At 44.7% G+C, this 22,160-nt stretch overlaps 1 protein-coding gene across 1 annotated transcript; it reads right to left on the bottom strand.

The window, feature by feature from the left end:
• On the bottom strand, window positions 1-17,505 carry mrpl44 (mitochondrial ribosomal protein L44). The gene is made up of 4 exons (XM_068041518.1): window positions 17,292-17,505; window positions 15,248-15,716; window positions 2,799-2,977; window positions 1-289 (listed from the first exon to the last, which is right to left on the bottom strand). Exons 1-4 carry the CDS (start codon window positions 17,462-17,464, stop codon window positions 121-123), a joined length of 990 nt encoding a protein of 329 aa, XP_067897619.1. The 5' UTR covers window positions 17,465-17,505; the 3' UTR covers window positions 1-120.
• Window positions 17,506-22,160: the final 4,655 nt, after the last annotated feature.

Genomic DNA, 22,160 nt, shown 5'->3' with positions numbered 1-22,160 from the left:
TGATTTTTGAATGTCTTTATTATAGCTGCAAAATGATGAATAATTGCATAATGGTTAAAAAGTCCCATAACCAGAAATAATATTTGAATGATGTGAGAAACATAGGTCGAGTTCAGCACATTAACTGCTCAGAGCCTTGACTGTCACATGTTGCTTTGTGGGCCTTGAATAATCCCACGGTGGTCTGTTTTCTGTACTGCCATAAATTTTCCGCAGCGCCACTCGCGCTGCCTCTTCTTCAGCTGACAACACAGTTTCACCAGGTCCTTCTGCGATGAGCTGTTTATCACTGCAACAAGATGTTGGACATCTGTTAATACCAACATTTCCAGGTCAGGACTTTCTCATTTCCAGTATAAATGCCTGACAGATGTTATTGCTGATTTAAAACCAAGTATAACTTGGCAAATTGATGAGTTACTTATATGAAACTTGAACAGTTCAGCAAGTAACAATTTCACAAACCATTTGACTCACCACTTCATCTAGCTCAGTCAATTGGAAAATATCTAGTCGTGTAGGCAAGCTGAACAAAACCGTAAAATGAAAGCACATGCCTGGAAAGTTGGAAGTCCAAAGGGCATCTTAGTTTTGGATCAAACTTTTATTTGAGCGAAATAAATGACAATTCTATAAATACTTAATATATGCAATTTATTTTGAATCACCCAAGAGAACAGACTTTTCCTCTTAAATAGCATTGTGTTTTTAGGAGTTGATCACCTTCCCCCCAACTCTATTGTCAATTAATACAGCAACTGCATCTCACTCTACCCAATGTCTTCTATTCGTTTTAGACACTTTCCTCACTCTCCATTAGTCAGCTCTTCTCTCTCGTCACAGGCTAATCACAAGATATCATTGCATCAGTTCCTCAAGTCAGCATCCTCGACCCAAAAACTTCAGCTACTTTAGCAATGATCTTCCCTATTACAAGATTTGAAGTTAAGCTGTTCACTGACTGATTCACATTACTCAGCTCCATTCATAACTTCCCCGATATGGAAGCAACCCACGGCAAATTACTGTATCCTAGACAGCATCCTGACTTGGACTGACAAGTGGCAGATACAACCAGCTCACCAGATCTTTTTTTTTTTTAAGAGATACAGCACTGAAACAGGCCCTTCGGCCCAGCGGGTCTGTGCCAACCATCAGCCACCCATTTATTCTAATCCTACACTAATCCCATATCCCTACTACATCCCCACCTGTCCCTATATTTCCCTACCACCTACCTATACTAGGGGCAATTTATAATGGCCAATTAACCTATCAACCTGCAAGTCTTTCGCATGTGGGAGGAAACCGGAGCACCCAGAGAAAACCCACGCAGACACAGGGAGAACTTGCAAACTCCACACAGGCAGTACCCAGAATTGAACCCGGGTTGCTGGAGCTGTGAGGCTGCGGTGCTAACCACTGCGCCGCCCACCACGACACCACTACCGAACTCAACACCTGCCACCGGCACACTTGTAACTACAGTATGTATCATGTACAAGATGAATTGCAGCAAGCCACCAAGCTTACTTTAACAACTCCAGCTAGCCCCAGAAGATATACCACGTAGAAAGACAAGTAACATATCATCCTGACTTGGGCATATATCACTATTTCTTTATTGTTGCTAGGTCAAGAGCCTCCCCATCTACACCATCATGGGACTATCAACACAAGGACTGCAGTGGTTCAAGAAGGTGGCCCATGAACACCTTACTAGGGAACCAGGAATGGGCCATCAATGTGACCTTGCTAGCAATGTTTACATTTCGAGAACAAATTAAAAAGACAATAAACCCTTTCCATAATAGCAATGCTGTATAAAATTTAGACTGTACAATATGTGCCTGGCAACGGCATTAGATGATTTGTTTTTATTGTTAAGTAACTTATGTCGAGAAAAAAACCAGTAAGGCGGACTTGCCAACTCTTGGATTTCTAAGCAAAATTAAGGGTCACTGTCAATCTATATTGGTTTACGTTTGAAAAAAAAAAGCAATTTATTTTTATAGAAGAATATTGACTCTTATGAGTTTGTCTCTTGATTTGAGACAGCGGGGTTGGTATGTCTGGTTAAGAACAGAACTTATTTCTTACCATTCCCTGATCAGTGAACCAGCACATCACCATCAGGTTAGCTCTCGCACATGTTTAATTAGTGTTTTAAACATGAGCTTTGGCAGCTGATCATCTTTAAATGCAGCATTTCTTAAAAGTAATGTAGCTGTGTGGTACAAGTTTTCACCATGGTTCTTCACCCACTCACTGTGTGAATCAGCAACCCTGAAATCCTCTCCCAACACATCACATCTAATTGGCAAACAAACTACCCCCATCCCCACCTCCTCATCCCATCAACAACTCTCACTGCCACCTCCAATAAGCAGCCACAAAATCGTCCTTCCACTTAGCAACCCACAAATCTTGCCTCCGACAATCAACAAATCTTAAGTCTCCCACAACACTCTCCCATCACCCCCCAATCCTTCAAATTAGCAATTTTCAAGATTTATCTCATTGTTCTAAACAGCTAACAGTAGGCTTCTCTATTCTATATCAGCTAACAATTTCCAAACTTCTCAACAGCTCTTCACTGAACTAAAGTCAATGTTTTACAGTTTACAGTACATCTGCACTACTGGTAGGAAAGAACAAATGAACATATGAAACTGAATATGAAATACAAAGACTATAATATCATGCATTTTTACAGCAGCTCCTTTTGGATTTATTAACCCTAAAAGGTTATAGTTCATAGCTACTCCACAATACATTGACCAACATTCATCATGTACCTGTACAGTCCAACGAAAAACACCGGGAGCACAGTGCCGGCTCCAGACTGCCTGGTCAGTCTGGACTCAGGAAGAGACATGTTCCTCTTCTTCAGCTCTTCTACCAATAGTCCCATGGGATTAACAAGAGGCCAGATTTCAAACAGATCTTTGCCGATAAGCTGAGTAATCAGGAAATCCTGTAAAAAAATCAATAAATCAGAAAATACATTTTAGGGTCAGATAATCTATTCAAAAGAGAAGGCAGAAGCAAAAATCCCAGGAGCTGATATTGGTTGTTACACATTTTTTTTTTAAAAATACAGCACAGAACAGGCCCTTCGGCCCACGATGTTGTGCCGATCCTTTGTCCTCTGTCAAGGACAATTTAATCTATACCCCATCATTCTCCTTTATCCATATACCTATCTAAAAGCCGTTTGAAAGTCCCTAAAGTTTCTGACTCAACAACTTCCCCAGGCAAGGCATTCCATGCCCCGACCACTCTCTGGGTAAAGAACCTTCCCCTGACATCCCCCTTATATCTCCCACCCTTCACCTTAAATTTATGACCCCTTGTAACGCTTTGCTCCACCCGGGGAAAAAGTTTCTGACTGTCTACCCTATCTATTCCCCTGATCATCTTATAAACCTCTATCATGTCACCCCTCATCCTTCTCCGTTCTAATGAGAAGAGGCCTAGAATGTTCAGCCTTTCCTCGTAAGACTTATTCTCCATTCCAGGCAACATCCTGGTAAATCTCCTCTGCACCCTCTCCAAGGCTTCCACATCCTTCCTAAAATGAGGCGACCAGAACTGCACACAGTACTCCAAATGAGGCCTTACCAAGGTCCTGTACAGCTGCATCATCACCTCACGGCTCTTAAATTCAATCCCTCTGCTAATGAACGCTAACACCCCATATGCCTTCTTCACAGCCCTATCCACTTGAGTTGCAACTTTCAACGATCTATGCACATAGACCCCAAGGTCTCTCTGCTCCTCCACATGCCCAAGAACCCTACCGTTAACCCAGTATTTTGCATTCGTGTTTGTCCTTCCAAAATGGACGACCTCACACTTTTCAGGGTTAAACTCCATCTGCCACTTTTCAGCCCAGCACTGCAACCTATCCAAGTCCCTTTGCAGACGACAATAGCCCTCCTCGGTATCCACAACTCCACCAACCTTTGTATCATCTGCAAATTTACTGACCCACCCTTCGACTTCCTCATCCAAGTCGTTAATAAAAATCACAAACAGGAGAGGACCCAGAACTGATCCCTGTGGCACGCCACTGGTAACTGGGCTCCAGGCTGAGTATTTACCATCTAAGACCACTCTCTGCCTTCTATCAGTTAGCCAATTCTTAATCCAACTGGCCACATTCCCCACTATCCCATGCCTCCTGACTTTCTCCATAAGTCTACCATGGGGGACCTTATCAAATGCCTTACTAAAATCCATGTACACCACATCCACTGGTTTACCCTCATCCACTTGCTTGGTCACCTGCTCAAAGAATTCAATCAGGCTTGTGAGGCAAGACCTACCCCTCACAAAACCGTGCTGACTGTCCCGAATCAAGCAGTGTCTTTCCAGATGCTCAGAAATCCCATCCCTCAGCACCTTTTCCATCAACTTGCCTACCACCGAAGTAAGACTAACTGGCCTGTAATTCCCAGGGTTGTTCCTATTTCCTTTCTTGAACAGGGGCACAACATTTGCCACCCTCCAATCACCTGGTACCACCCCCGTCAACAGAGAAGATGAAAAGATCATTGCCAGCGGCTCTGCAATTTCATCCCTTGCTTCCCATAACATCCTTGGATATACCCCGTCAGGCCCGGGAGACTTGTCTATCTTCAAGTTATTCAAAAACCCCAACACATCTTCCCTCCTAACGAGCACTTCCTCGAGCTTACCAGTCTGTTTCACACCGTCCTCTTCAGTAATACACCCCTTCTCATTCGTAAATACCGAAGAGAAGTACTCATTCAAAACCTCACTTATCTCTTCCGGCTCAACACACAGTCTCCCGCTATTGTCCTTGACCGGACCTACGGTCCCCCTTGTCATCCTCATATTTCTGACATACGCGTAAAAGGCCTTGGGGTTTTCTTTTATCCTACCCGCCAAGCATTTTTCATGCCCTCTCTTAGCTCTCCTAATCCCTTTCTTCAGATCCTTCCTGGCCATCTTGTATCCCTCCAGAGCTATGCCTGTGCCCTTTTTCCTCAACCTTATATACGCATCCTTCTTCTTCCTAACAAGACTCTCAACCTCTCTTGTCAACCACGGTTCCCTCACATGACCATCCCTTCCCTGTCTGACAGGGACATGCTTATCAATGGCCCCTACTATCTGCTCCTTGAAAAAGTTCCACATTTCGACCGTGCCCTTCCCTGCCAGCATATGCTCCCAACTTATGCTCCTCAGTTCCTGCCTGACAGCATCATATCTACCCTTCCCCCAATTGTAAACCTTGCCCTGTTGCACATACCTATCCCTCTCCATTACCACAGTGAATGCTACAGAATTGTGATCACTATCTCCAAAGTGCTCGCCCACCAACAGCTCTATCACTTGCCCTGGTTCATTACCTAGTACCAAATCCAATATTGCCTCCCCTCTGGTCGGGCAGTCTACATACTGAGTCAGAAAAGCTTCCTGGACATACTGCACAAACACTACCCCATCCAAACTATTCGATCTAAAGAGTTGCCAATCAATATTTGGGAAGTTGAAATCCCCCATAATTACTACCCTGTGACTTCTGCTCCTTTCCAAAATCTGTTTCCCAATCTGCTCTTCCACCTCCCTGCTGCTATTGGGGGGCCGATAGAAAACTCCCATCAAGGTGACTGCTCCTTTCCTGTTCCTGACCTCAACCCACAGTGCCTCAGTCGGCAGATCCTCCTCGAAAATTCTTTCAGCAGTTGTTACACTATTTCTAACTAACAATGCCACCCCCCCACCTCTTTTACCACCATTCCTAATCTTATGAAAACATCTATAACCAGGTACCTCCAAGAACCATTCCTCCCCCTCACCTATCCACGTTTCAGTGATGGCCACAACATCGTAGTCCCAAGTGCCCATCCACGCCTTCAATTCACTCACCTTATTCCTGATGCTTCTTGCGTTGAAGTATACGCACTTTAACCCTTCTCCGTGCCCATCTGTCCTCTGCGACAGTGCTACCTTCCCCAATACCTCACTACACTCTTTGTCTTTCTGAGTGGACCCACTGGTCCCTGGACTACAAGTCCGGTTCCCATCCCCCTCCCAAACATCCACAAGCATTCAATTAATTTGAATCACTAGTCTCACAGGACAGAAAGAGACTGCATGTAGTACCATGCTAATGACATGACCAGTCAAAAATAGCATCCGTTGTTACTTCCATTGTCAGGTCAAATCGTACACAACTGCAACACCATGCCGAGTCAGACACAACAGGAACAACACAAGAGTTATACAACATATGCTGACCTGCTACAGGTACAACAACATTTGTTTACTGGTTTCCTTCCTACATTAACTCAGCTAATATCTGCACATTATCAAGTTACAAAATGCCTCTGCACGGATGAAATACTTCCCTGTTTAATAACGCACTGCCCTTTGAAATTGCGCATGGATCACTTCAATATGCGTCTGATTATGGTTAGCATTTCAAGACTTGGTGCATTTGGCAGACAGGACCGGCAGGACAGACCCACCAGAGGTGGTGGCACGGTGGTATACAGTAGGGAGGGAGTTGCTCTGGGAGTCCTCAACATCGACTCCAGACCCCATGAAGTCTCATGGCATCAGGTCAAACATGGGCAAGGAAACCTCCTACTGATTAGCACCTACCACCCTCCCTCAGCTGATGACTCAGTACTCCTCCATGTTGAACACTACTTGGAGGAAGCACTGAGGGTGGCAAGGGCACAAAATGTACTCTGGGTGGGGGACTTCAATGTCCATCACCAAGAGTGGCTCGGTAGCACCACTACTGACTGAGCCCTAAAGGACATAGCTGCTAGACTGGGTCTGCGGCAGGTGGTGAGGGAAAAACATACTTGAGCTCATCCTCACCAATCTGCCTGCCGCAGATGCTTCTGTCCATGACTGTATTGGTAGGAGTGACCACCACACAGTCCTTGTGGAGACGAAGTCCCGCCTTCACATTGAGGATACCCTCCATCGTGTTGTGTGGCACTATCACCGTGCTAAATGGGATAGATTTCGAACACATCTAGAAATGCAAAACTGGGCATCCATGAGGCGCTGTGGGCCATGAACAGTAGCAGAACTGTACTCAACCACAATCTGTAACCTCATTGCCTGGCATATCCCCCACTCTATCATTACCATCAAGCCAGGAGACCAACCCTAGTTCAATGAAGAGTGCAGGAGGGCATGCCAAGAGCAGCACAAGGCATACCTCAAAATGAGGTGTCAACATGGTGAAGCTACAACCCAGGACTACCTGCATGCCAAACTGCGTAAGCAGCATGCAATAGACAGAGCTAAGTGATCCCATAACCAACGGATCAGATCTAAGCTCTGCAGTCCTGTCACATCCAGCTGTGAATGGTGGTGGACAATTAAACAACTAACTGGAGGAGGTGGCTCCACAAATATCCCCATCCTCAATGATGGGGGAGCCCAGCACATCAGTGCGAAAGATAAGGCTGAAGCATTTGCAACAATCTTCAGCCAGAAGTGCCGAGTTGATGATCCATCTCGGCCTCCTCCTGAATTCCCCAGCATCACAGATGCCAGACTTCAGCCAATTCGATTCACTTTGCGTGATATCAAGAAACGACTGAAGACACTGGATACTGCAAAAGCTATGGGCCCTGACAATATTCCGGCAATAGTACTGAAGACCTGTGCTCCAGAACTTGCCGCGCCCCTAGCCAAGCTGTTCCAGTACAGCTACAACACTGGTATCTACCCTGCAATGTGGAAAATTGCCCAGGTATGTCCTGTACACAAAACCCGGCCAATTACCACCCCATCAGCCTACTCTTTATCATCAGTAAAGTGATGGAAGGAGTCATTAACAGTGCCATCAAGCAGCACTTGCTTCGCAATAACCTGCTCAGTGACACTCAGTTTGGGTTCTGCCAGGGTCACTCAACTCCTGACCTCATTACAGCCTTGGTTCAAACATGGACAAAAGAGCTGAACTCAAAAGGTGAGGTGAGAGTGACTGCCCTTGACATCAAGGCAGCATTTGACCGAGTATGGCATTAAGGAGCCCTAGCAAAACTGAGGTCAATGGGAATCAGGGGGAAAACCCTCCGCTGGCTGGAGTCATACCTAGCGCAAAGGAAGATGGTTGTGGTTGTCGGAGGTCAATCATCTGAGCTCCAGGACATAAATGCAGGAGTTCCACAGAGTAGTGTCCTAGGCCCAACCATCTTCAGCTGCTTCATCAATGACCTTCCTTCAATCATAAGGTCAGAAGTGGGGAAGCTCGCTGATGATTACACAATGTTCAGCACCATTCGTGACTCCTGATACTGAAGCAGTCTGTGTAGAAATGCAGCAAGACCTGGACAATATCCAGGCTTGGGCTGATAAGTGGCAAGTAACATTCGCGCCACACAAGTGCCAGGCAATGACTATCTCCAACAAGAGAGAATCTAACCATTTCCCCATGACATTCAATGGCATTACCATCGCTGAATCCCCCACTATCAACATCCTAAGGGCTACCATTGACCAGAAACTGAACTGAAGTAGCCATATAAATACCGTGGCTACAAAAGCAGGTCAGAGGCTAGGAATCCTGAGGCGTGTAACTCACCTCCTGACTCCCCAAAGCCTGTCCACCATCTACAAGGCACAAGTCAGGACTATGATGGAATACTTTCCACTTGCCTGGATGGGTGCAGCTCCAACAACACTCAAGAAGCTCGACACCATCCAGGACAAAGCAGCCCGCTTGATTGGCACCCCATCTACAAACATTCACTCCCTCCACCATCGACGCACAATGGCAGCAGTGTGTACCATCTACAAGATGCAATGCACCAAGGCTCCTTAGACAGCATCTTCCAAACCCGCGACCTCTACCAACTAGAAGGACAAGGGCAGCAAATACATGGGAACACCACCACCTGCAAGTTCCCCTCCAAGTCACACACCATCCTGACTTGGAACTATATCGCTGTTCCTTCACTGTCGCTGGGTCAAAATCCTGGAACTCCCTTCCTAACAGCACTGTGGGTATATCTACCCCAAATGGACTGCAGCGGTTCAAGGAGGCAGCTCCACCACCTTCTCAAGGGCAATTAGGGATGGGCAATAAATGCTGGCCTGGCCAGTGACGCCCAAATCCCATGAATGAATAAAAAAAGACAGGAAAAGAAACTATGTGACAGCAATTTGTAATCTGCAGAACAGCAACATGAGTTCATAAAGGTTACTGTTACGCATTACAAGTAAATAAAAAATGATAGAGTGTGCAAAATACAGATCAATTTTTCCTTTGAGAGCAAGGTGATTCTTGTCCTTATGTGCCACAAAGGATATCAGTGCTGACAACAGCATACTTGCATCTAGAATCAGTTTCAAGCTTTTTCCGATTCAATAGTTTAATGAGAAACTGACAGGTGGTAGGGGAGGGTGGCGGAGGTGGACTTTTTGGGACCAAATTGCTTCCAAAACACCTGTTGATACACAATTGGAATCTTCCATGGTAGATTAGATAATCCATTAATAAAAACAAGAAATGCTGGAACCACTCAGCAGGTCTGGCAGCATCTGTGGAAAGAGAAGCAGAGTTAACGTTTCGGGTCAGTGACCCTTCATCGGAACAGTTCCGATGAAGGGTCACTGACCCGAAACGTTAACTCTGCTTCTCTTTCCACAGATGCTGCCAGACCTGCTGAGTGGTTCCAAAATTTCTTGTTTTTATTTCAGATTTCCAGCATCCGCAGTATTTTGCTTTTATATGCGATAATCCATTAACTGACCCAGGCAGGGCACGATGATGACCGACCAGTCAGCCCAGCTCAGACCTGTCACTGGAATCTTCCAATTCAACTCTCTATAAATGAAAGCCAAAGCCCTAATGAATAGGGGGATCTTGACTGGACAAGTGCCAGGAAGTTTAACAGTCCCCTGTGCTGGTAAACTACAAGGTTTTAGCTAGTTAATTGAGCCTACATACATACTACAACTGTCATGCCAGTGTTAAGCAGCTTTGCTTTGCACAGATGTTAATAAATTGTACTCTAAATCCAGGACCAAGTCAAGCCGATACTCGGAATTTACTCTACAAATGCTTAGCATTGGTTTCAAGTAAAACCATTTTGCATTGACTGTACAGTCGTAGTGTAATAACTGTTGAATACAGCAACATACACAAATATTTAAATCTGGACATGATTAGAAATCATCAGCTGCTCCCTCCTCCCTCCCATGACGGATCCAGCAGTTTATAGTTCAGATTCTTCCCTATCCCACCACCACCTCCTCTCAACAAGTGGACAGTCAAATTCATTTTACTCAAGACTCTTAAAGCTGACAAAGGAGGTTTTAATTCCTTCACTCTGGGCTGAATTTGAAATTCAGGTCATTCCATCTGAGTTTACCATGCAGTCCTCCAAGAATAGAGGCATTATTTATTTTAGAAGATTCTACCAATTTTCTTGCCTCCTAAAAACACTTGAATATGGTTGCTAGGTGCCCCCTAGTACTTTGATAGGAGCTAGTACTCATATAGCTGGGACTTGCATTTTGAATGCACTGCATATTAATGAAATGACTCTAGTGAAATGAGTTTGCAATAATCTCAATGCAGCAGCATAAAACTGTCCACAATTTAGCAATCTCAAAGAAGCAATAAGGTTGGCTGATGTAGGAAGTATTATTGAGTTTTGGGGTTAAAGCACATTAGTGGGGAAAAATAGAGGGAGTTTTACCCTGCACCTGGGTTTACTGTATGTGGTGTAGAAGAACTTTAATGCTGGCTTAAAGAAATGTCAAAAAAAATTTCATTTCCCATCGCTAACATCTCTCACCTCACTAAGCACAAACATTGACCAAAAGATATTAAAGAAATCGAAAGCTAAAAGTTCAACCAGAATAGATCAACTCTTGCCAAATTTGAAACATGCTGGGTTCTATTGTCCTTGTTCTTTGGCTTTGTGTTTAACTGTTTAGTTAGACACAAACAAAAACAAAGTGCTGAAAATACTCAGCAGGTCTGGCAGTAGCTGTGGACAGAGAAACAAATTTAACTTTTCAGTTCAATGACCTCTCATCAGAACTGGCAAAAGGTTAGAAATGTAATAGGTTTTGAGCAAGTGAAAGGGGGAGGGGTGGAAGAACAAAACATAAGGTCTGTGATAGGGGGGAGAGCTATAGAATTCCTGACATAAACCCATTTTCTCATTATCTTCCTCTCCTCATTGAAGGCCCATCTCTTTGACCAGGTTTTTGCTTACCCACCCCCCCCCACCAATGTCTCCCTTTTTTGGTCTCAGAAATATTAATTATTAAGCACAGATTTAAGGTAATTGGTAGAAGGATTAGAGGGGACAGGAGGAAAAACTGTTTCACCCAGAGGGTGGTGGGTGTCTGGAATTCACTGCCCGGATTGGTGGTGGAGGCAGAAACCCTCAACTCATTTAAAAGGTTCCTGGACATACACCTGAAGTGCTGTAACCTGCAAGGCTGTGGACCAGGTGCTGGAAGGTGCGATTAGATTGAGTGGCTAGTTTTTTCAGCCAGCGCAGACATGATGGGCTGAAAAGGCCTCCTTCTGTGCCATAACTTTTCAATGGTTCACACAGGGGGCCATTCAGCCCATCATCATGCTTGCCTAATCGAACTGAATTTTTTGATTAACAGAGAAGGTTGATGAAGGGAATGCGGTGGATGTTATTTATATAGATTTTAAGAAAGCATTTGATAAGGTACCACAAAAAAGGCTGCTTAACAAAACTGAATAGAAATCATGGAATAGAAGGTTCAGTGTCCAATTGGATAAAAAACACTCGCTTAAAGACAGAAATGGCTGCTTTTCCGACTGGAGGGTGGCGACAAGTGTCAATGTTCCCCAAGTGTCAGTGCTGGGACCATTACTTTCATTGCTATATATAAATGACTTGGATCTTGGAATACAGAGTTGAATCTCAAAATTTGCCGATGACACCAAACTTGGAGGTGCAGCAAACAGTGATGATATGAACCGCCTGCAACAGGACACAGATAGGCTAGTGGAGCGGACAGGCAGGTGACAGAATTTAGTAGTGACAAGTGTGAGGCCTCAAGAAAACCATCAGCCTCAAGAAAACGAACATCATGGGGCAGGATGTCAGAAATGCTCCATCCATCAATATTGGCGACCACGCTCTGGAAGTGGTTCAAGAGTTCACCTACCTAGGCTCAACTATCACCAGTAACCTGTCTCTAGATGCAGAAATCAACAAGCGCATGGGTAAGGCTTCCACTGCTATGTTCAGACTGGCCAAGAGAGTGTGGGAAAATGGCGCACTGACACGGAACACAAAAGTCCGAGTGTATCAGGCCTGTGTCCTCAGTACCTTGCTCTACGGCAGCGAGGCCTGGACAACGTATGCCAGCCAAGAGCGACGTCTCAATTCATTCCATCTTCGCTGCCTTCGGAGAATACTTGGCATCAGGTGGCAGGACTATATCTCCAACACAGAAGTCCTTGAAGCGGCCAACATCCCCAGCTTATACACACTACTGAGTCAGCGGCGCTTGAGATGGCTTGGCCATGTGAGCTGCATGGAAGATGGCAGGATCCCCAAAGACACATTGTACAGCGAGCTCGCCACTGGTATCAGACCCACCGGCCGTCCATGTCTCCGTTATAAAGACGTCTGCAAACGCGACATGAAATCGTGTGACATTGATCACAAGTCGTGGGAGTCAGTTGCCAGCATTCGCCAGAGCTGGCGGGCAGCCATAAAGACAGGGCTAAATTGTGGCGAGTCGAAGAGACTTAGTAGTTGGCAGGAAAAAAGACAGAGGCGCAAGGGGAGAGCCAACTGTGCAACAGCCCCAACAAACAAATTTCTCTGCAGCACCTGTGGAAGAGCCTGTCACTCCAGAATTGGCCTTTATAGCCACTCCAGGCGCTGCTTCACAAACCACTGACCACCTCCAGGCGCGTATCCATTGTCTCTCGAGATAAGGAGGCCCAAAAGAAAGAAGAAAGAAAGTGTGAGGCGATGTATTTTGGCAGAAGGAATGGGGAGAGGCAATATAAACTTAATGGCAAAGTTCTATAGTGTGCAAGAACAGAAGAACCTGGGGGTGCAGGTGCATAGACCTTTGAAGGTGGCAGGACATATTGAGAAAGTGGTTAGTAAAGCATATGGGATCTTGGGCTTCATAAATAGAGGCACTGAGTACAAAAGCAGGGAAGTTATGCTGAACCTTTAGAAAGCTCTGTTAGGCTCCAACTGGAGTACTGCTTCCAGTTCTGGTCACCACACTTCAGGAAGGATGAGAGGGTCCTTGACAGGATGCAGAGGAGATTTATCAGAATAATTCCAGAGATGGGGGGGATTTTAGTTGTACGTTTAGGTTGGAAAAGCTGGGCTTATTCTTCTTGGAGCAAAGGAAATTGAGGGGAGGTTTAATAGAAGTGTACAAGATTATGAAAGGCTTAGTTAAGTTAGACAAGGAAAAACTGTTTTAATTAACTAATGGTGCAAGGACTAGGGGACACAGATTGAAAGTTTTGGGCAAGAGATGCAGGGGGAATATGAGGAAGCACTTTTTTACACAGTGAGTGGTATTAGATTAAGATTAGATTAGATTAGAGATACAGCACTGAAACAGGCCCTTCGGCCCACCGAGTCTGTGCCGAACATCAACCACCCATTTATACTAATCCTACACTAATCCCACATTCCTACCAAACATCCCCACCTGTCCCTATTGACCTGGAACTTGCTGCCCATAGGGGTGCTGGAGGCAGAGACAGTGACTTCAAGAGGAAGTTGGATGGCCACTTGAGAGAAATAGACTTGCAGGGCTACGGGGAAGGAGCGGGGGAGTGGGACTGACTGGATAGTTCTGTGGAGAGCCAGCATGGACTCGATGGGCCGAATAGCCTCTTCTGTGCCATAAATGACAATGACTCTATCTGAAATAAAAACAAGAAATGCTGGAAATACTCAGCAGGTCTGGCAGCATCTGCGGAGAGAGAAGCAGAGTTAACTTTTCAGGTCAGTGACCCTTCTTCTGAACTAACAAATATTATAAATGTAAAAGGCTATAAGCAAGTAAAGCGGGGGTGGGGCAAGAGATAACAAAGGAGAAGGTGTAAATAGGACAAGGTCACAGAATAGCTGACCAGAAGGTCGTGGAGCAAAGGCAAACAATATGTTAATGGTGTGTTGAAAGACAAAGCATTAGTACAGATAGGGTGTTAACAGACTGAAAATTAAACAGCCGCAAGTACAAACATGAAAAAAACAGTGGGTAAGCAAACTGAACAAACTAAGATGAAATAAAATAAACATTAAAAAAAATTTAAAAAAAGGAAAAAGAAAAAAAATAACTGAAAATAAAAGTAAAATGGAGCCCGTCATGCTCTGAAATTATTGAACTCTGTCCTGGCTCCTTGAAAGAGCTGTCCAATTAGTCCCATTCCCCTGCTCTTTCCCCAATGCCCTGCATTTATTTTTTATTTTCAAATGGGGAGGCAGTGGCTTAGTGGTAATGTCACTGAACTAGTAACTCAGAGACCCAGGCTACTGCTCTGGGGACATGGGTTCGAATCCCACCACAGAGGATGGTGAAATTTGAATTCAATGAATCTGGGAATTAAAAAACACAAGTGTAACGGTGAACATGAAACCATTGTCAACTGTTGTAAAAACCCATCTGGTTCACTAATGCCCTTTAGGGAAGGAAATCTGCCATCCTTACCTGGTCTGGCAGGTGACTCCAGACCCACAGCAATGTGGCTGACTCTTAAAATGCCTAGCAAGCCATTCAGTTCAAGGGCAACAAATGCTGGCCTCATCAGCAATGCCTACATCCCACAAATGAATATAAAAAAGTATACATCTAATTCCCTTTTGAAAGGGGCTATTAAATCTGATTCCACCACCCTTTTAGGCAATTAATTCCAGATTATAACAATTCACAATTTAAAAAAATTTTCATCTTCCCTCTGGGTCTTTTGCCAATTCCTTAAATCTGTGTCCTCTCTGGCTCCTCCTGCTGGATCCTCCTGCTGTCATGTCATCCATTTTTGTTTGATTATGCTTCTGTGAAGCACCTTGGGATATTTTATCTATATTAGCAGGGCTACATAAATTGCTTGAATGCAAGTTGTTGTTGCTCACACAACCTGTAAATCTGCTTGAACCTCAGGCAAATGTCACTGCACCCAATGTAGTCTCTTGTTATTATTGACATGTGCAATATCATCCACGCCCCAACCCCCACCATTACTGCCCCACTATCTTACCCGGATAAATAAGCTGGCTCTTTCAGGTCCACTGCTCTCAAGCAAAGCTCCAACAACAGCAAAGAATGTCTTTTGTAAAACCTCCTGTGGCACTGGGAACTCTGCACTTAGTATCAAGTCTTCCACAGCTAAGTTCCTGGCAACATGGCACAAAATCTGTGACCCTGTGATGTGACTAGTAAGTGCCTTAACACCGTCAACAGGCAAGTTTGGATAGGCACTACTGAAACAGTCTTGGAGGTAAGCATCTGCAAACAATGAGCCTTTCTCAAATAACTGCTGATTGTCTTTGAGATTTAATGCAATATCCTCTCTTTCCAGTCTGAGTTCCCGTCGGCGTGCTTCCTCAAACGTAATGTAACAGGGATTGATGAATGCAATTTTGAGAAGATCCAGGTTGAAATTCTCATGAAGACGTTGACCGAAGGCCTCTACTTCAGCATGATAGTCCCAGTTTGGCTGTTGTGAGCTAACAATACAACAAAATATTTTAAATTTAGTTCACAGCATAGATTGTTGTTCCCTATTTTGGATCAACTATATTTGATACTTTTGTTCAAAGAAAATACAGTATAAATTTAAAAAACTGTACTCCTATGGCAAATCTGGAAACCAGCCTCAGGAATTTTGGCAATACCACTCTGTCCTGTCTGCTAGATGAGAGGTCCCAGGTGTCTCATCTGCCAATTTTCCTTCCTTCTCTGTGAGAAATCACTAGCCTCTATTTGATGCTTACACTCCCTCAAACAAATCAAGATTTTGTCATGAGAATCACATCTTACCACTCCATGGCACAATACATCACTATATTAGTTGGCTGCATTAGTGGGCCACCAGTGCTCAGAGATATACTCTATCTGATATTCTCTTACTCAGTGACATTGACAGCTTAATAGGACAATCACAGAGTTATGAGTATAGAATATAATACAGCAGTTTAGCATTCTTGGTCATAGAAGTACTATACAAATTTGTATGATATATTTATATAGTATAGATTAGGATCTTGATTACAGAATCTCATAATTCTAAACTATTGACAGCATATTATATTGCAACTGTGTTCTATAGCCAAAGCATCTCTAGAAATAGCTTCCACTCCCATCCCCACACCATCAGTTTGGGAGTTCCCACAGAATCCAGGATTGGCCCTCTCTACTACACACTATCTTTTGGCAACATTCACAGACATTGGGTCAGCTTCCACACATACACCGAGAGAATGCAGTTCTACCTCTCCACCACTTCTCTTGACTCCTTCACTGCCTCTGTACTGTCTCACAGTTCGTCTGACATCCAGTCTTGGATAAGTCGCAGTTTCCTCTAGCTAAAAACTGGCAAGACCACAGATATCATCTTCAGCCTCTGCCATGAGTTTTGTACCCTTGGCAATGACAGTCCCATTGCCTGTCTCAGACTGAATCAGAACACTTGCAACCTCTGTGCCCGATTCAAGTTGAGCTTCTGCCCCTTACTTTCCCTCTGTAACATCTCTCATCTCTGACCTTCTTCAGTAATCATCATTCATGCTTTGGTCACCTCCAGACCCAGCTATTCCAACACTCTCCTGACTAGTTGCCCATCCTCCCTAAAGTTCACCTTATTTAAACTCTGGTGCCCATAGCCTGCTGCACTAAGTTCGACTCATCCATCATCCCTGTCCTTGCTGATCTACAATGGTTCCTGGCCCTCCTACAATGCGCTGAAGTCTCCATTCTTCTGACTCCAGCCTCTTAGACATCCCTCCACCTCTGCTCCTCAAAACTGGCAACCATGCCCTCTTCAAATCCACCTAACTAAACTTTTCATCACTTCTCCTAAAATCTCCTTCATTGGCTTGACCATTTTTCTTATAGCTCTGTGAAATACCTTGAAACTTCTGTTAAACGTCGTACATAAATGCAACATGCTCTAACGTACAACATAAATAGTATAATATATTAAAGTGCATAAAAGCATAGGCAAATCCATATTTTATCACGCAGAACATCCATTCACTAGGGTAAGCAAAAAGCTGAGGCCTGGTGCACGCGCACATTCATACCGGGGTTTAAGGGGTGGAGGTCCTTCAAGTTTCTTCTTTCTTTCCATTAGTAACATGTAAGATTTCATCCATCTTTTCTTCTCCCTAGTTTGTGTGAATAGGATGCTCTGGCTAAGAGAAAGCCTTTGTCTGAAGGGATTGAGAACACTTCGGAACAGCACTGCAGACGCCATGACACATCGCAACCCCAGCCCTAGACGGCGCTTGCGCACTGAGTCTCCGCGGCGAGGTTCGAACTGCGCTTGCGCAGTGAGAATTCTCGGCGCGGTTCAGACTGCGCTTGCGCACTGTGAATCCGCGGCGATCGACAAAAGCATTTACTTGCAGATCTGAGCCAAAAAAGGGCAGTAATACAACGTATTACAAGTAATACAGCTTATACACACTACTGAGTCAGCGGCGCTTGAGATGGCTTGGCCATGTGAGCCGCATGGAAGATGGCAGGATCCCCAAAGACACATTGTACAGCGAGCTCGCCACTGGTATCAGACCCACCGGCCGTGCATGTCTCCGTTATAAAGACGTCTGCAAACGCGACATGAAATCGTGTGACATTGATCACAAGTCGTGGGAGTCAGTTGCCAGCATTCGCCAGAGCTGGCGGGCAGCCATAAAGACAGGGCTAAATTGTGGCGAGTCGAAGAGACTTAGTAGTTGGCAGGAAAAAAGACAGAGGCGCAAGGGGAGAGCCAACTGTGCAACAGCCCCAACAAACAAATTTCTCTGCAGCACCTGTGGAAGAGCCTGTCACTCCAGAATTGGCCTTTGTAGCCACTCCAGGCGCTGCTTCACAAACCACTGACCACCTCCAGGCGCGTATCCATTGTCTCTCGAGATAAGGAGGCCCAAAAGAAATACAACGAAGTAAAAATATTCACTTATTAATTAACAATTGCAGCACTTGAGCAAAAGCTAAATACTGCGGATGCTCTAAATCTGAAATTACAGAAAATGGTAAAAATTGATCAACAGGTGTATTGTGTGCAGTTCTGGTCACACTTTAGGAAGGATGTGAGGGTTTTTGAGGCGGTGCAGAGGAGATTTACCAGAAAGGTTCCAGCAATGGGGGATTTTAACTACAAGGTTAAATTGGAGAAGCTGAGGTTGTTCTTCTGGGAGAAAAGGAGATTGAGAGGAGATTTAAAAACAAGAAGTACTGGAAAATACTCAGCAGCGAATACAGTATACTAAATTGAAAGAACTACAAGCAAATCGCCTCTTCACCTGAAAGGAGTGTTTGGGGCCTTGGATAGTGAGGAGAGGAGGTAAAAGTGCACCTCCTGTGATTGCATGGGAAGGTGCCAAGGTATCGGGGTAATAGAGGAGTGGATCAGGGTCTCACGGAGGAAACGATCCCTTCGGAATGCTGACGGGGAGGGGAAGATGCGTTTGGTAGTGGCATCACGCAGGACATGGCGGAGGATGATCCTTTGGATGTGGAGACTGGTGGGGTGGAAAGTGAGGACAAGGGGAACCCTGTCGCAGTTCTGGGAGGGAGGGGAAGGGGTGAAGGCAGAGGTGCGGGAAATGTGCCGGACGTGGTTGAGGGCCCTGTCAACCACAGTGGTGGTGGTGGTGGGGGGGGGGGGGGGGGCAATCCTCGATTAAGGAAAAAGGAAGACATTTTGGAAGCACTGTTGTGGAAGGTTGCATCATGAGAGCAGCTGTGTCGGAGGAGAAACTGGGAGAATCAAATGGAGTCCTTACGGGAGACAGGGTGTGAGGAAGTGTAGTCAAAGTAGCTGTGGGAGTCAGTGGGCTTATAATGAATATTGGTACACAGCCTGTCCCCAGAGATGGAGACAGAGGAGTCGAGGAAGGGAAGTCTCAGAGATGGACCATGTAATGAAGAGAGAAGGGTGGAAATTGGAAGAAAAGTTGATAAAGTTTTCCAGTTCGGGGCAGGAGCAGGAAACAGTACCAATAAAGTCATCAATGTACTGGAAAAAGTTTGGGCAGGGGGCCTGAGTAGGACTGGAACAAGGAATGTTTGACATATCCCACAAAAAGAGAGGCATAACTAGGACCTATGCAGTCTCCACGACATTGCGGAGACTAAACGCAGATTGGGTGACTGCTCTGTGAAACACCTCTACTCAGTTTGAAAACATGACCCCGAGCTTCCGGTCTCTTGCCATTTCAACACACCCCTGCTCTCATGCCCACAACTCTGTCCTGGGCTTGCTGCAGTGTTCCAGTGAATATCAACGCAAGCTCGAGGAACAACACCTCATTTACCGATTAGGCACACTACAGCCTGCCAGACTGAACATTGAGTTCAATAATTTCAAAGCATGACTGGCGCCCCTTTTTTTAATTTCATTTTGTTTCATCATTCAATTTTTTTTTTAAACTGTGTGCCTGCCCACTGTTTTCACATTTGTGCTTTTGGCTAGGCCTTTCATTATTCTGTCATTTAACACCCTCTGCACTATTGCTTTGTCTTTCACCACACTATTAACACTCTTTGCCTTTGCCCCATGACCTCCTTGTCAGTTATTCTCTGTGACCCTATGTCCGATCAACACATTCCCTTTTGCAACCCCCCCTCCCTTTATTCGCTTGAAACCTATTACATTTCTAACCTTTGCCAGTTCTGATGAAAGGTCATTGACCTGAAACATGAACTTTGCTTCTTTCTCCACAGCTGTTGCCAGACCTCCTGAGTATTTTCCAGCACTTTTTGTTTTTGTTTCAGATATTGCTTTTGAGATCGGATTGGGCTGTACAAGATTATGACAGGTTTACAAAAGGTAGACAAAGAAAAGTTGTTCCCAATAGCTGATGGTACAAGGGCGAGGGGACACAGATTTAAGGTTTTGGGCAAGAGGTGGTGGTGTGGGGGAGGGGAGGGGGGGGTTGTGGAAAGTGAGGAATGACTTTTTTTAATACAATAAGTGGTAATGATCTGGAACTCGCTCCCTACAATGGTGGTGGAAGGACTATAAATGATTTCAAAAGGAAATTGTATGGGTACATGAGGGAAATTAAACTTGCAGGGCTATGGGGATGGAGCGGGGAAATGGGACTAGCGAGTCGGCATGGATCTGATGGGCTGAATGGCCTCCTTCTGTGCTGCAACGACTCCAGGTCAGGCATCATTTGTGGAGTGTTGAATTTTTAGATCAATGACCTTTCATCAGAACTGAAGTATTTGTTTTCTCCTTTCAATCTATGATCTTAGTTTAGTTTAGAGATACAGCACTGAAACAGGCCCTTCGGCCCACCAAGTCTGTGCCGACCATCAACCACCCATTTATACTAATCCTACACTAATTACATATCCCTACCACATCCCCACCTGTCCCTACATTTCCCTACCACCTACCTATACTGGGGGCAATTTATAATGGCCAATTAACCTATCAACCAGCAAGTCTTTGGCATGTGGGAGGAAACCGGAGCACCCGGAGGAAACCCACGCAGACACAGGGAGAACTTGCAAACTCCACACAGGCAGTACCCAGAAATGAACCCGGGTCGCTGGAGCTGAGAGACTGCGGTGCTAACCACTGTGCCGCCCTTGTGGTGTTATATAGGATTTATTCATCAATGGGTGTTAAGAAAAGCCCTTTTCAAATCTCCTGACACACAGAATTCAAACAAGACAAACCACCAAATAAAACTGGGCTTCAAGGGCCATATTGTCAGAGGTTGCACAATGCCCCCAGGAACACATGTTGGACACTCCTATCTCTACACTATGACCTGTCACCTCTATTTCTGAATTTAGGGGAAAAGACTTCAGTTCCTAACCATGAAATTACAGCACAAAAGGAAACAGTGTGCCAACCAACATCCCTGCTGAATCTCAGAAAAAAAACTCCAGAAATTAAAATATTAACCAGAACTCAGCTTAGATGCTTATGGGTTTAAAAAAAAGCAGCTTCCAGAATTCCCACATCAGGAAATAATTTCTTTGGTTCATCTTCTTTTAATCATATTACAATTACTTTTAATGGTGCTTTTATTTAAAATTAATTGATTCATGTGAGGATCACTGCCAAGACTGGTATTTATTAGTCAGCCCTAGTTGCTCTGAGATGCTGGTAGTGGGCCTTCAACTGAGCAGCTTGCTAGGCTACTTCAGAGGATAGTTGAGCTAACCACATTAGTGTGGGACTGGAGAGTCACAGATAACATCAACAACATCAAACAAAATTTGACACTGAGCCACGAGATATTAGAACAAGCGACCAAAAGCCTGGTTAAACAGGTATGTTTTAAGGAGCATCTTAAAAGAGAGGTAAAGAAATAGAGGTTTAGGGAGGGAATTCCAGAGCTCAGGGCCTAGACCGCTGAAGGCTTGGCTGCCAATGGTTGAATGACGAAAATCAGGGATGTGCAAGAGGCCAGAATGGAACAGTGCAGAGATCTCAGTGGGCATAGGGCTGGAGTTGATTACAGCAATAGGACAAACTGGGTAAAGACAGCAAGTTTCCTTCTGTAAAGGAGAGTACTGAACAAGTTTGGTTCTCATGACAATTTGGCAGTTTCATGATGACCTTTGCCTTTTTTATTTCCAGAATTTAAAAAAAATACTGAATTGAAATTCTCAAACTGCCATGTTGGAATCTGAAGCAGAGTTAACGTTTCGGGTCACTGACCCGAAACGTTAACTCTGCTTCTCTTTCCACAGATGCTGCTAGACCTGCTGAGTGGTTCCAGCATTTCTTGTTTTTATTTCAGATTTCTGGCTTCCGCAGTATTTTGCTTTTATGTTGGAATCTGAATTCAGCTTCTCCAGGTTATTAGTCTAGGCCTCTGGATTACTTAGGCCAGTGACCCTGTCCTCTTTCCTTCCTGGGCCAACCAACAAGACCGGTATTGATTCAAAAAAAGTGATTGTCACACACATTCGATGTGGGG

This window comes from Heterodontus francisci, chromosome 11, assembly GCF_036365525.1.
Source record: "Heterodontus francisci isolate sHetFra1 chromosome 11, sHetFra1.hap1, whole genome shotgun sequence".
NCBI lineage: Eukaryota > Metazoa > Chordata > Chondrichthyes > Heterodontiformes > Heterodontidae > Heterodontus > Heterodontus francisci.
This window is presented reverse-complemented; position numbering and strand designations above follow the sequence as displayed.